The sequence below is a fragment of the Phaseolus vulgaris genome, chromosome 10 (genome assembly GCF_051622355.1).
Source record: "Phaseolus vulgaris cultivar YP4 chromosome 10, ASM5162235v1, whole genome shotgun sequence".
Lineage (NCBI taxonomy): Eukaryota > Viridiplantae > Streptophyta > Magnoliopsida > Fabales > Fabaceae > Phaseolus > Phaseolus vulgaris.
The window spans coordinates 38,476,277-38,488,895 of record NC_143507.1 but is presented as its reverse complement, the minus strand read 5'-3'; the positions used below and the strand labels follow the sequence as shown (position 1 = coordinate 38,488,895).

The window sequence follows — 12,619 nt, the reverse complement described above, 5'->3', positions numbered from 1 at the left end:
TTATGTATTCATATGAATCAAATAGCTATTGCATAAAATGTTTCTATGGATACCTGCGCCAGCAATAGTATCTGCCTGAAAGTGTATGAATGTTGTACAATGTATTCCACTTAATCCACCAGTCACATGAACATTTCATATTCTTCCTACCAGAAATGAGTTAGAGAAGTCTAATTCGACGAGGATGAGGATATAATGTTCATCAGAAAACTAATTTTCATCCCAAATAAAAGAAGAAAGTCTATCTACAAAAACTCTCAAATGTTTAAGTGAGTATAAACACAAAGATAATAAGTTATTAACATTAGGAGAGTTAAGAGTATGAGTATAAGATAAGATAAATTGTATTTTTTGAATAATAGATATATTATAAATATATTAGGTGATCTAACCTCTAACAATGTTATCTCTAGGACTTGAGGTCAAAACACATATCATAAAAGAAAGTTTTGGGAGGATAAATTGTTAAAATATTAGAAATTTTTTTCCCTTTTTTTTTATTTTTGGGCTTTTAGGCCAGTTGGGTTTCTCCTTTCTGGTTTTCTGTTGTATACAGTGTGCCCTTTTTTCTTTTTACACCTCATGTATATAAACTTTTTTTAGGGTTTTTTATGCATTCAATTTCAGATTAATGAAACAATCTTTTCTCTTTTTCTTTCACACAGTGCTTCATCTCTCTTCTCTGTTTCTTCATATCTCGAAGCATTCTTTCTCTTTACTCTCTGTAAATGTTGCAATTACATCAAAATACTCATATGGTTTTTCTCTGTTATGGTATCAGAGCTTTTCCTTGATAAGAGCTCTGTTGCGCGCACTCTGTCTTCATCCTCTCAAGATTCTCTTTTTTTTTTTTACGTTTTATATATTCACCCTGCTTTGTATTTTCTTGTTCTTTCTAACGATTGTTTGGGTTCTTTACCATTCGTATTTTCGCACACAAATGGCTGATGAGAACAGTGACGGGAGCGAAAGCCCTAACCCTAGTAAGAACAAGAATCTTTTTCAAGGCGAAAATATTGCTGATAGTTTCTTATACCTACATCCCAGTGAAAATTCTGCTACACCCCTTGTGTCACCCGTTCTTGATTCCACAAATTACCACTCTTGGAGTCGCTCGATTTTCACGACTTTGAGCGCAAAGAATAAAGTCGAGTTTGTCAATGGCACTGCTCCCCGACCTTCAGAAGTCGATTCTTCTTTCTCATCCTAGACAAGATGCAACAACATGGTGGCGTCTTGGCTTGTACACTCGGTTTTTGTTCATATACGTCAGAGCATCTTATGGATGGATAAGGCACTGGACATATGGAATGACCTCAAGGCCCGCTTCTCACAAGGTGATTTATCACGTATCTCTGATCTTCAAATGGAAGCTTCTTCACTCAATCAAGGTGACCTTTATGTTACCGATTACTTCACTAAACTCAGGATTATTTCGGATGAATTAGATAATTTTAGGCCTGATCACATATGTTCTTGTAATGAGCCTTCTGTTATTATCCAAAGAAAAAGAGAGGATCAAGCTATGCAATTTTTATGTGGCCTTAATGACCAATACAATAATATAAAAGAACATATTCTACTCATGGAACCTGTCCCTGCTATTACAAAAAAAATTCTCTTGTTATCCAACAAGAGCGCCAGTTTAATAATGTGTTCTTGTAGCTAATGTCAAAAATGTTGCCCATGTTACCTCTGTTAACCACAATAGTACCAATACCATTACTTGTTCTTTTTGTGGAAAGTTGGGTCACAATGAGAGTGTTTGTTTTTAAGAAAAACGGCTTTCCCAACCAAGATAACAGAGGCTTAATGTTTGGTAGTAATAAAAAGGTTTGTACTTACTGCAACAAAATTGGTCATACTGTTCATATCTGCTACAAGAAACATGGATACCTTCCCGGGTATAGATCTCAGTAAGGTAAGTTTTCTCAATCCAACAACGTCTCCACTACCATTCAAGAAGAAAATTATGGAAATCAAGATCAAAACAAGCAGAATAATGGAGGAGATTTCCGCATCACTCAGCATCAATATCAATTTCTTTCAGAACTTCTGAAAAATGTTAACAATTCCAACAATCAAGTTCAAGTCAATCAGGTTGGTTCCCTCTCTACTAATCATCAAGGTCAGAATTCGGCTGTCACAGGTAATATCCAAAAGCTCAAAAATTCCAATTTTAATGAATATACTTGGATTCTGGATTCTAGTGCGACTGATCACGTTTGTTTTTCTTTGTCACACTTTACATCATATAAACATATCAAACTCATTACCATTAGGCTTGCCAATGGAAATTCTGTTATTGCTTCCTGTTCTGGCACAATTTTCTTTAATGAAAATTTTATTCTTGAAAATGTTTTGTATGTACCAGATTTCTCTTTCAATTTAATATCCATTTGTCAATTGACTGCATCACTTAAATGTGAACTTATTTTTTCTTCCACTGAGTGTCTGATACAAAAATCCAAAACCAAAGACAAGATTGGTACAGTTGATCTTGTAGTCGGACTATACGTTTTCAATAAAACTGATGGCAGAATTATGAGCTGCACTACAAAACAAAGCAGCATTTGGCACCTCAGAATGGGTCACCCCTCGGATGAAAGGTTAAAAATTCTACAAACATACTATCCTAATATTCATATTGACAAAAACTATATTTGTGATACATGTCACCAAGCCAAACAAAAGAAACTTTCTTTCTTTCCTAGCAATACTAAAAGTGTTCAACCTTTTGAATTATTGCATATTGATATCTTGGGACCCTGTTTTGTTGTTTCCATGCTTGGTTATAAGTTCTTTCTTACCATAGTTGATGATTTTACTAGATGCATTTAGGTTTTTCCCATGCACAACAAATCTGAAGTCAGGGCTAGTGTTGTTAATTTTATTGCTTATGCTAAAAATCATTTTTCTACTAAGGTTAAAATCATTCATACTGATAATGGTGTTGAATTCTCTATGCATGAATTTTTTTGCATCAAAAGGTATTATACATCAAACTACTTGTATTGAAACACCTGAGCAAAATGATATTGTTGAAAGAAAACATCAACACCTCTTAAACGTCACATGTGCCTTGCTTTTTCAATCTAATCTTCCTGTTGTTTTTTGGTGTTTACTGTACAACATGCTACCTTCCTTATTAATTGTATGCCTACTCCGCTGCTTAATAATGCTACGCCTTATGAGAGATTGCATAAAAAGCTTGTGGTATTTCTTCCCTTCGTGTTTTTTGATGTCTGTGTTATTCTTCAACTATTATTGCTCACAGAAAAAAAAAACTGGATAGTCGTGCTGCTCCAGGCGTTTTCCTTGGTTTCAAACCAAACACGAAAGGTTTTTTGTTTCTAAACCTCAAAAACCATAAGATAGATTTGTCAAGAAATGTTATTTTTTATGAAAACTCTTTTCCTTACCATTCAAATCATATTCAAAATAATGACTCAAATAGTCTTTCTTTACCCATTCCTCAACATTATACCCATACTCATGATGATATTCATATGCAAACTGAAAATATTTTTGATAATACTACTGATGATGTTTATGAGATTGACACTAATGTTGAGCAAAGTGAGCAAAGAGAGCAAAATGAGACTGCAGCAGCACCTCCTAGAAGATCTACCCGCAGTAGAAGATCCCCCATTTATCTTCAAGATTTTGATGTGTCAAACATCAACAACAGTGTTGTAAGTACAAAACACTCAATCCATTCCTTTTTAAATTATAATTTTCTATCAAAGTTTTTCAAAAAAAATACAATATTGTTAATTTCTTTTGCTGAGGAACCTCGCAACTATGAGGAAGTTGTCCAACATCCACCTTGGATTCGTGCTATGAAGGAGGAACTAAAAGTGCTTCAAGATAATGGGACATGGTCCCTGACTACTCTTCCAGTTGGTAAATCAACAATTGGGTGTAGATGGGTTTATAAGATCAAGCATCACGCAGATGGGTTTATAAGATCAAGCATCACGCAGATGGTTCCATTGAGCGTTATAAAGCCTGATTGGTAGCAAAAGGATGCAACCAAATTGAAGGTCTGGACTTCTTAAACACCTTTGCTCCTGTAGCAAAGTTGACTACCCTACGTCTACTTCTCGCTCTAGCCGCAACCCAAAATTGGACACTCAAACAGCTTGATGTGAACAATGCTTTCCTGCATGGGGACTTAGATGAAGAAGTTTACATGCAATTGCCTCAAGGCTTTCACACTTCTTCTCCCAATCTCGTATGCTGCCTAAAGAAGTCCCTCTATGGTCTTAAACAAGCATGTAGACAATGGTATGCCAAACTCTCAAATTTCTTACTTTCACACAATTATAAAATTTCCACTACTGACCACTCTTTATTTTTGAAACATGATGGCAAACACACCACGTCACTCTTGGCCTATGTGGATGACATTATTCTCACTGGGAATAATCCTATGGAGATATCTACTATCACTAGTCTGTTACACAATTTATTTCACATTAAAAACCATGGTGATTTGACTTATTTTTTGGGAATTGAAGTTGTTCGCAATGCCACTGGTATCCACTTAAGTCAGCGCAAATATGTTTTAGATCTGCTCAAAGATACTGGTATGTTGGGATGTGCCCCTGCTCCTACAGCAATATTGCACCCTGTCAAGCTCTCAACCACAAAAGGCACCCTACTTGGTGATGCAGAATCCACTGCATATAGACGATTGATTGGACGCCTTATTTATCTAACCAACACACGACCTGATATTTCCTTCTTTGTTAATCATCTCAGCCAATTTGTCTCACACCCAACTAGTGAACATCACCAAGCAGCGATGCACATCCTTCGTTATCTCAAAAGAACTCTTGGCACTGGTATCTTCTTACACAGTCAGTCTCTTATTCAATTAAAAGCTTATAGTGATTCTGATTGGGCTACATGCCCTGAAACTCGCAGATCCATAGCTGGTTTTTCTGTGTATTTGGGGGAGTCACTCGTCTCTTGGAAGTCCAAGAAACAACAAACCATATCTAGGAGCTCCTCTGAGGCAGAATATCGTGCTCTTGCTGCAACCACTTGTGAGATTCAATGGATAACATACTTGCTACAAGATTTACGCGTTCAACACCTGCAACAGCCCTTCTCTATTGTGGTAATCAAGTTGTCATCCAGATTGCAAATAACCAAGTCTTCCATGAGCGCACCAAACACATAGAGATCAACTGTCATGTTGTCAGGGAGAAACTTAATGTAGGCCTACTTAAACTGCTTCCAATCTCTTCATCTCTACAAGCAGTTGACTTCTTCACCAAGCCTTTTCCTACTGCCCAATTCAATATCCTCTTTTCCAAGCTAGGAATGAAAAACATCTACTCCTAGCTTGAGGGGGGCTATTAAAATATTATAAAGTTTTTTTTCCCTTTTTTTTATTTTTGGGCTTCTAAACCAGTTGGGCTTTCCCTTTCTGGCTTTCTGTTGTATACAGTGTGCCCTTTTTTCTTTTTACACCTCATGTATATAAACTCTTTTTAGGATTTTTTATGCATTCAATTTCAGATTAATGAAATAATCTTTTCTCTTTTTCTTTCACACAGTGCTTCATCTCTCTTCTCTGTTTCTTCATATCTCGAAGCATTCTTTCTCTTTATTCTCTGTAAATGTTGCAATTACATCAAAATACTCATATGGTTTTTCTCTGTTATAGGTTCCTAGGGCTATACACACTTTCATAATATAAAAACAAATTTGTCAAGGATTTAGATGAGTGGAGCGATAATATTTGGATATATGGAACCTATATTGGAGAAGAGGAAGGCGAGTATGAGAATTAGAAGAAAAGGGAAGAAATAAAGTACTTTTTTAGTTTCAGTTAAAACATAATTCTAAGAATAAATGGTCTGATATAAAATAAGAATTTTCTATGAGATCTACATATGACTACTCAAATTTCTACCTGATGGAGTTAAAGTTGGAAACAAAATAAGGAATGAAAATGGTCTGGATACAGTTGTATAAACAAATTAAATAAGAAAATATAGATAAATAAAAAATAAATATAGTGTTTTATTTCATTATTAAATAATTAAATAATAAGAACATAAAATAATAAAAAGATCCATATATATTATAAGTAAATTAAATAGTAAAAATGTAAATCGATAAAAACGGTCAATATATTATGGAATAAATAAGAAAATAATAATAATAATACGAATGGTCAGTATACATGATTGAAAATAAATTAAATAACTTACACTATAAATTGCATAACTGAAAGCAAATAATATAAATATAAACATAACGGAAAATAAATTAATTAACATATTACTGTATCGGACTAGTTCATAAGTAAATTAAATAAGATAAAATGTAAATTAATGCATAAAGTTAGTGCATAATTGAAAGTAAATTAAATAACAAGAACAATTAATAGAAAAGACTAAGATATAATGACCAATTAAATAATAGAAGAATAAAAATAAATGAAGTAAAACTGATCCAATCCAAAACAAAGAAAAGGTTAATAAAATTCATATAAGTCCATTAATATTAGCATAAAAAGGGTTTAATCTCACTTCTCCATATTTTTTAGTGGTCAAACTCATAAGGAGATGATATAAGTTGTAATGTTTAAATAATTGGTAAAAAGAAGAAAGATAGACAAGGATAAAGAAAAAGAGATATAACAAATAAAGAAAGAGAGTTAGTGCAAAGAAAAAGAGCAAGGGACAAAAAGAAGTTTTTTTTTTTTTTGAAAGATGGGATTAAGGTAAGATATTAATAGAGTTTTATTATTATTAATTATTGAAGGGGGAGTGTCTAACTTGCACAACACTCCTATCTCATCTCTATTTTTTAATATAATATTATTATTTTATTTTCAAAAATGATTATGCAAGTTTTTTATTATTATCTTAAATTTATTTATTTATTTCAAATTTAAAAATGATTGTATTCTTATTTATTTAGGTACTTTTAAGTTTTGAAATATTATTTCTATTTTACTTCATTATATTGTTTTTTAAAGATTACTTGATATATTTTCTGACATTCAGACTTTCTTTTAATAAAACACAAAAGTTTTAATATGTAAACATTTAAATATCAATTTAATCATATTAGGAGTTAAATTATAAGATATTATAATTCTTATATTTAAAGAAAAAAAATATAATAAATAATATAGTTATTTAAAAGTAAAGATATTATATAAATTATTCTATTTTACCATATACATGATAACCTACTATCTTAAAGGTCAAATGTGTAGAATTATATCTGGTGCATCCTTCCAACTAAACCTAATATGGAGTACTTCTTTTTGTTGTCACATAGGATAATGTTCTAACCATGTGTAAGGACTAGCAAAGTAATAAGGCATTGAAAATGTGTACTACAATTGTGAATAACCATTCAACAAATTGTTGACTTTGATGAACATGACAATGTTTAAGGACTCAAATACAAGATGAATATGTTGCTTGCATTCATAACAACCAGCTAGTTTTCGACAAAGTTTTTTTCGATCGATTATTTTTTTTACTTTTAAACCATTGTTTCACCGTCATAAAAACATTAAATATAAATTAATTTTAGAAAAAAAAATAATTAATTACTTGACTAGTTACTAAATTTTAACTATCAATATTTAAAATAAAATTTTAGTAGTTAATTATATTTTAATTTAAAAATTATTTAACAATAATAAAAACTAATTTAAAAATTAATTATTTTATATTTAAAATAATATTTAATTTAATCAGTATAACGATTAATTATTTTTATTTTTAAAATTAATTTTTATTTAATAATTTTTTTTAGTAATATATACTTATAATATATGTTTTAACTAGTTTTATTTGTTTAATAACATACGAGATTAGTGAGTACATATTTAACTATTACTACAACATTGTCAAGGTCGAAAATAAATAAAAAACAATAGAATAGGTGGACAAAATTTCAAGAAATGTGGAGACTTGCATGAATGAGGGATAATATTAAGGAAACATTCATCAACCTAGTTGACTCTATTAATTCGTTGTTGAAAAACACCAAAAAAAATACCTATATTTTGTTTGGTCATTTTTAGATACATAAAATGTAACAAATTCTTCGCAAAAAAGGGAAAGAGGTGGTTACAATTATTATAGTTGGTCATATCTACAAATAAGTGAAAAATGCATAATTAAATACAAATACTCATAGTTCTTGATTTTGATCGATGTAGTACAATGTGAAAGAGAGAATGAATTTGATGCACTGCTTATAAAATAAAATCGTAAATCATACCATTGAATTCAATAACATAAAAGCTACATTAAAAAAATTGATTTCACACAAAAACAACCTAGCACAATTAAAAAAAGCTAACAAGTCACTCACAAGACCATTTTTCATAAAATTCTCAATTTTTTTTTTTCAATTTTGATATATACTATATTTACAAGTTTATGTAAAGATATTAGAAATCCAAAAATATTGTGATTAGATTCAATTATCTAAATACTAACACAAATCTTTGAAGTCACACAAAAATAATCTTAACAGAATTGGAAAAAATAAAAAGCCAACAAGTTACTTATTTGACTAATTTTTCATAAAGTTGTTATTTTATACATTATTTAAAAGTTATTACATATACTAATTATAGACAAATAAATTATATCGGTACATTCAATGACAGAGATATTATATTATAGAATTAAGGTATAACAAAAAAAAATCTTCCCAACTTAAAAAGAGAGTTTCATAAAAGCTCTTTTAATATCCAAATTAAGACAACTTATATGAAAAATCAAACAAATTTATTATTCTTAATACTAAAATCATTACATTATTAATAATAATAATAAATAATTTATTAAGAGAAAAAACGCAGACAAGTTGCAGTGTGAGTGGTGTGTTTGGAAAATGGAGAGAGTGAGAGCGAGATGAAGCTGTAGAGTGAGTTCAGACAGAGAAACGCGTGTCTCTCTCTAATCCTTGTTCTTTTTCTCTTTGACTCTTCCCAACAATTTCTCCCTCCCTTCAGTATATTTAACATAAGCCAAAGGAAACCTTATTTTTTCCAAACCAAACACGCCCTTTGACCACCCTTCTCTTCTTCATTCATGTCTTTTCAGTTAAAACCCTATTTTTCCGCGTTTTGCCTTCTTCTTCTCATCACAATCATCATCACCTAATTCAGCGCATTTGCGAATTCCCCAACCAAACCATTCCCAATTCGCAGATTCATTGGATTCTTACATGGATCAACAACAAGAGGAAGACCCGATCGTTGCCAAAACCACGCCGTTGACGACTTTCCCTTCCCTCACCCATTCGGCGTGCCTCGAAATTCGTCTCTTCTATGTCAGAATCTCCCCCTGCCTCGTCGACACGCTCCCCGACCACCTCACGCTCTGCCACGCGCGCCGCCACGTTGCCGTCTCGCTCGTCGTTAACGCGGCCCCGGTTCCGGCCTCCACCCCCGCCACGCTCCCCCTCCGCCGAGGCCGCGTCGACCGCCATGCCGCCGAGGTCACCTACGTCGCCACCGACACCGTCAGCCTCAGCGGCAGCGCCGACTTCGAGGTCTACGAGAACGACGCGCTCTTCCTCTGCGGCTCCCTCGAGCGCCTCGACTCCGAATGGAGAAACGGGTCCGGGTCCGGGTCGGGATGGGGCATGGACTGTCATGTGGCGGCGGGGTCCGTCGGGTCAGGTTGCTCGGCGTTCTTCAGACCGCGCCTCGGGGTTTCCGCGCCGTCGATTGAGGTCTACGTTGCCGGGTGCTGCTCTGGCGTGCCGGTGATCCTGAGCAAGACTATTCAGATGAGTCCGCGGAGGAGGGTGCCGAGACATGCCACGCTTGACGCCATTCCCGAGGATGAGGAAATGATGATGGAGAAGAATCGTGTTGACGGTTTTGTTCCCAACCAGAAGTTGCGGGTATGTGGATTGAATGAATTGTTATGTAATGGTGATTATTTTTGTGAATTGTGAATGTCACCGTTTGGGGTATTGGATTCTTGAGTTCATGTTCAAGCATTTGTCCTAATGTTTAAACTCTAAGGTCTCCCTCTTTTTAAAAACTTTAGTAGTTTAGTTTTATAAATTTAGTTAAGAATGCATTTGTTGTTTTAAATCTTTTTAACACTATCATTGAATCATAAATTATTCAAATTTTCCAAGTTTTAAAAGTTATGTAGGCGATTTCTTTTGTGGGATGTGTCATTTCTGAAATTAACTTGGGTTTTCTTTGGAGTTGCATTTGTGTCTTGGAAGCAGTTAATGATTTTTTGCTAGCTGTGTAACCGTGTTTTTGATTACGCGGGATTGAATCTGCGAAGTGAATAATAGTTACTTGTTTTTTAGGGAATTTCTTAGATGTTAAACACAAAGGATTTAGGCAGAACACGAGGTGTGTATGTGACTTGTGGTTTTAGGATGGATGCAAAACCAGCTTAAGCTTTTGACATGGTTGATCGGTGATTCATGACAGTTTCTTTGTATGGAGTTATGGTCATGCCATTCTGTAGTATGTAATGTCTGCATTAAGCCCAAAATGTAGAAGACTTTGTGGTTGATTTGTGGAGGTCGTTGCTTGAGTCATGCCAAATTAACTTTGCAATGCATGTCTTCCTTATTGAACTAATAGTTAATTTAGAAAGGCTAAAAAACATAGATATTGTTAAATTTGGTTTTACTCCAGTAACGTTTTTAGGGATTATTTACAAGTGACATGTTTGTGGTATGTCAAAATTTATGAAAAGTGGTGATAGGGACCATTTTGAAAAAAATTAAAATTTGTGTGAATTAATACCAACAATTGTTGTTTTGTAAAGTACTGATGAACTGTGTACAACAAGAAAGCATTCTGATAGTTCTGAAAAGAGCCATAATTGATAGTGCTGTATCATTTCAAACCAGAGTTTGATTATTTTTCTGTATCATAGTCAGACCTCATCAAACTGATGCTTAAATGGATTTCATTTCCGTCCATTACCAGTTTAAAACATTTTTATGCCGCCATGCAATCATGTATTTTTTCAATCATTGAAATTGTTTGACTGCTGGAAGTTGGAAACACTACTGAAAGAAAGTGTAAACAACTACACCGAAATTGGATTATGTTTATATTTCATTCTGAATTAATAGCTTAAAATAAGTGTCATTCTGATGGTTTTAAAAAGAGGCTTATTTGATAGTTCTATCACCTTCCAATAGTATGATTATTTTATTGTATCAAACAATAACACATTTTGGGAAATAGGCAACCGCCTTGGTCAAGGAGGCCCTCTGTTTGGATTTCAATTAGGAATGCATAAACAGATGCTGAAGCCAATCCTCCCTCTCGCATATTTTTCTGTTCAATTGATCTGGAATGTATGCAAACAAACTTAATAGATGGATTGGTATCAAGATGATATCTGACAAGTGATAAACTAAAATTGATGTCAGGTATTGTCTGTTGAAGTGGTTCCAGTCTTCAACTATGACTACTGTTTGAACCATTGCGATTTTGAACATAAAGAAATTGTGATCTTAATTTCAGTTATTTTTTGTGTTTAATATGATGATCAACTCACCAAGGATCCGACTTGCTGCATGCAGTTATATCATACACCTTTCCAAATGCATTTATTTCTTTTCAGTACAAATGGTCAAGGGGGTAGTATTTGCAGTCTTACCTGAACCTTGTAATTTCTGAAATATAAATCGTTTTGCATTGATGATACCTTGCAGATAACAGAGTCGGAGGTTGATGATTATGATTGTGATGAGAAGATGGGGAATGGTTTCTACTCTCAAGAGATGTATCTGGGTGAGGATGGACAACTCTCATGGTTCAATGCTGGGGTTAGAGTTGGTGTTGGAATTGGCCTTGGGATGTGCGTGGGGATAGGGATTGGAGTGGGGCTGCTGATGCGTTCATACCAAACAACAACCAGGAACTTCAGGAGGAGATTTTTCTAAACTGTAATAAGGAAATTGCTACTCTAGTTTAATGGCAGGCAAGAAAATATATTGGAGCTCAATGAAGGGTGCTTGGGGCATTCCTTGAAGAGGATCCAAAAATTGAACAAGCAAAATGCATGAAGTGTAAGTTTTGTAGGTGAGTGAAGATTGTGCTTCCTGTGTTTTGTAGCTTACTCTCAGATACGTTCACGTAGCTTTGAAGATTTGCATTTCGTGTAAATTTTATCTGATCTTCCGACAACAATAGATATCAATAAAAGAGCAATTCAATACAACTGCTTTGAGGATGTGGTGTACCAGCAGGATCTGGTGTTCAGGGACCATCATAAAGTTGCCAGAGGTTTTCACTATGAGCATGTAACGAGGTTTTACTGTTTGTTTATTGCCTTGTAGATATATTTTATCATTTCAAACAATTTTTTATAAGTACATATATACCTATATGTTTCTGTTTCCATATGGTAAATGATTTTCTCAAAACTATCTTCACTTTTAATAAATGTTATTTTCGATTTGCTTCAATGATTTTAAGTTTTACTATTTGATGAAATTTCCTTGGAAAAGAAAAACCAATTTACAAGAGGAAGAAAGGTGTGCACTCTGAATATTGTCGTGTTGTGTTCTTGTTGTTTTCTCGTGTGGGAAAGAAAGGACAAAAGGTGTGTTGTGTAGTGTGGCT

General features: G+C 33.7%; 1 protein-coding gene across 1 annotated transcript; it reads left to right on the top strand.

The window, feature by feature from the left end:
* The first annotated feature begins 8,857 nt into the window (after window positions 1-8,857).
* Window positions 8,858-12,462, top strand: LOC137818907 (Erythronate-4-phosphate dehydrogenase family protein). The gene is made up of 2 exons (XM_068622563.2): window positions 8,858-9,909; window positions 11,707-12,462. Exons 1-2 carry the CDS (start codon window positions 9,226-9,228, stop codon window positions 11,935-11,937), a joined length of 915 nt encoding a protein of 304 aa, XP_068478664.2. The 5' UTR covers window positions 8,858-9,225; the 3' UTR covers window positions 11,938-12,462.
* The last annotated feature ends 157 nt before the right edge of the window (window positions 12,463-12,619 follow it).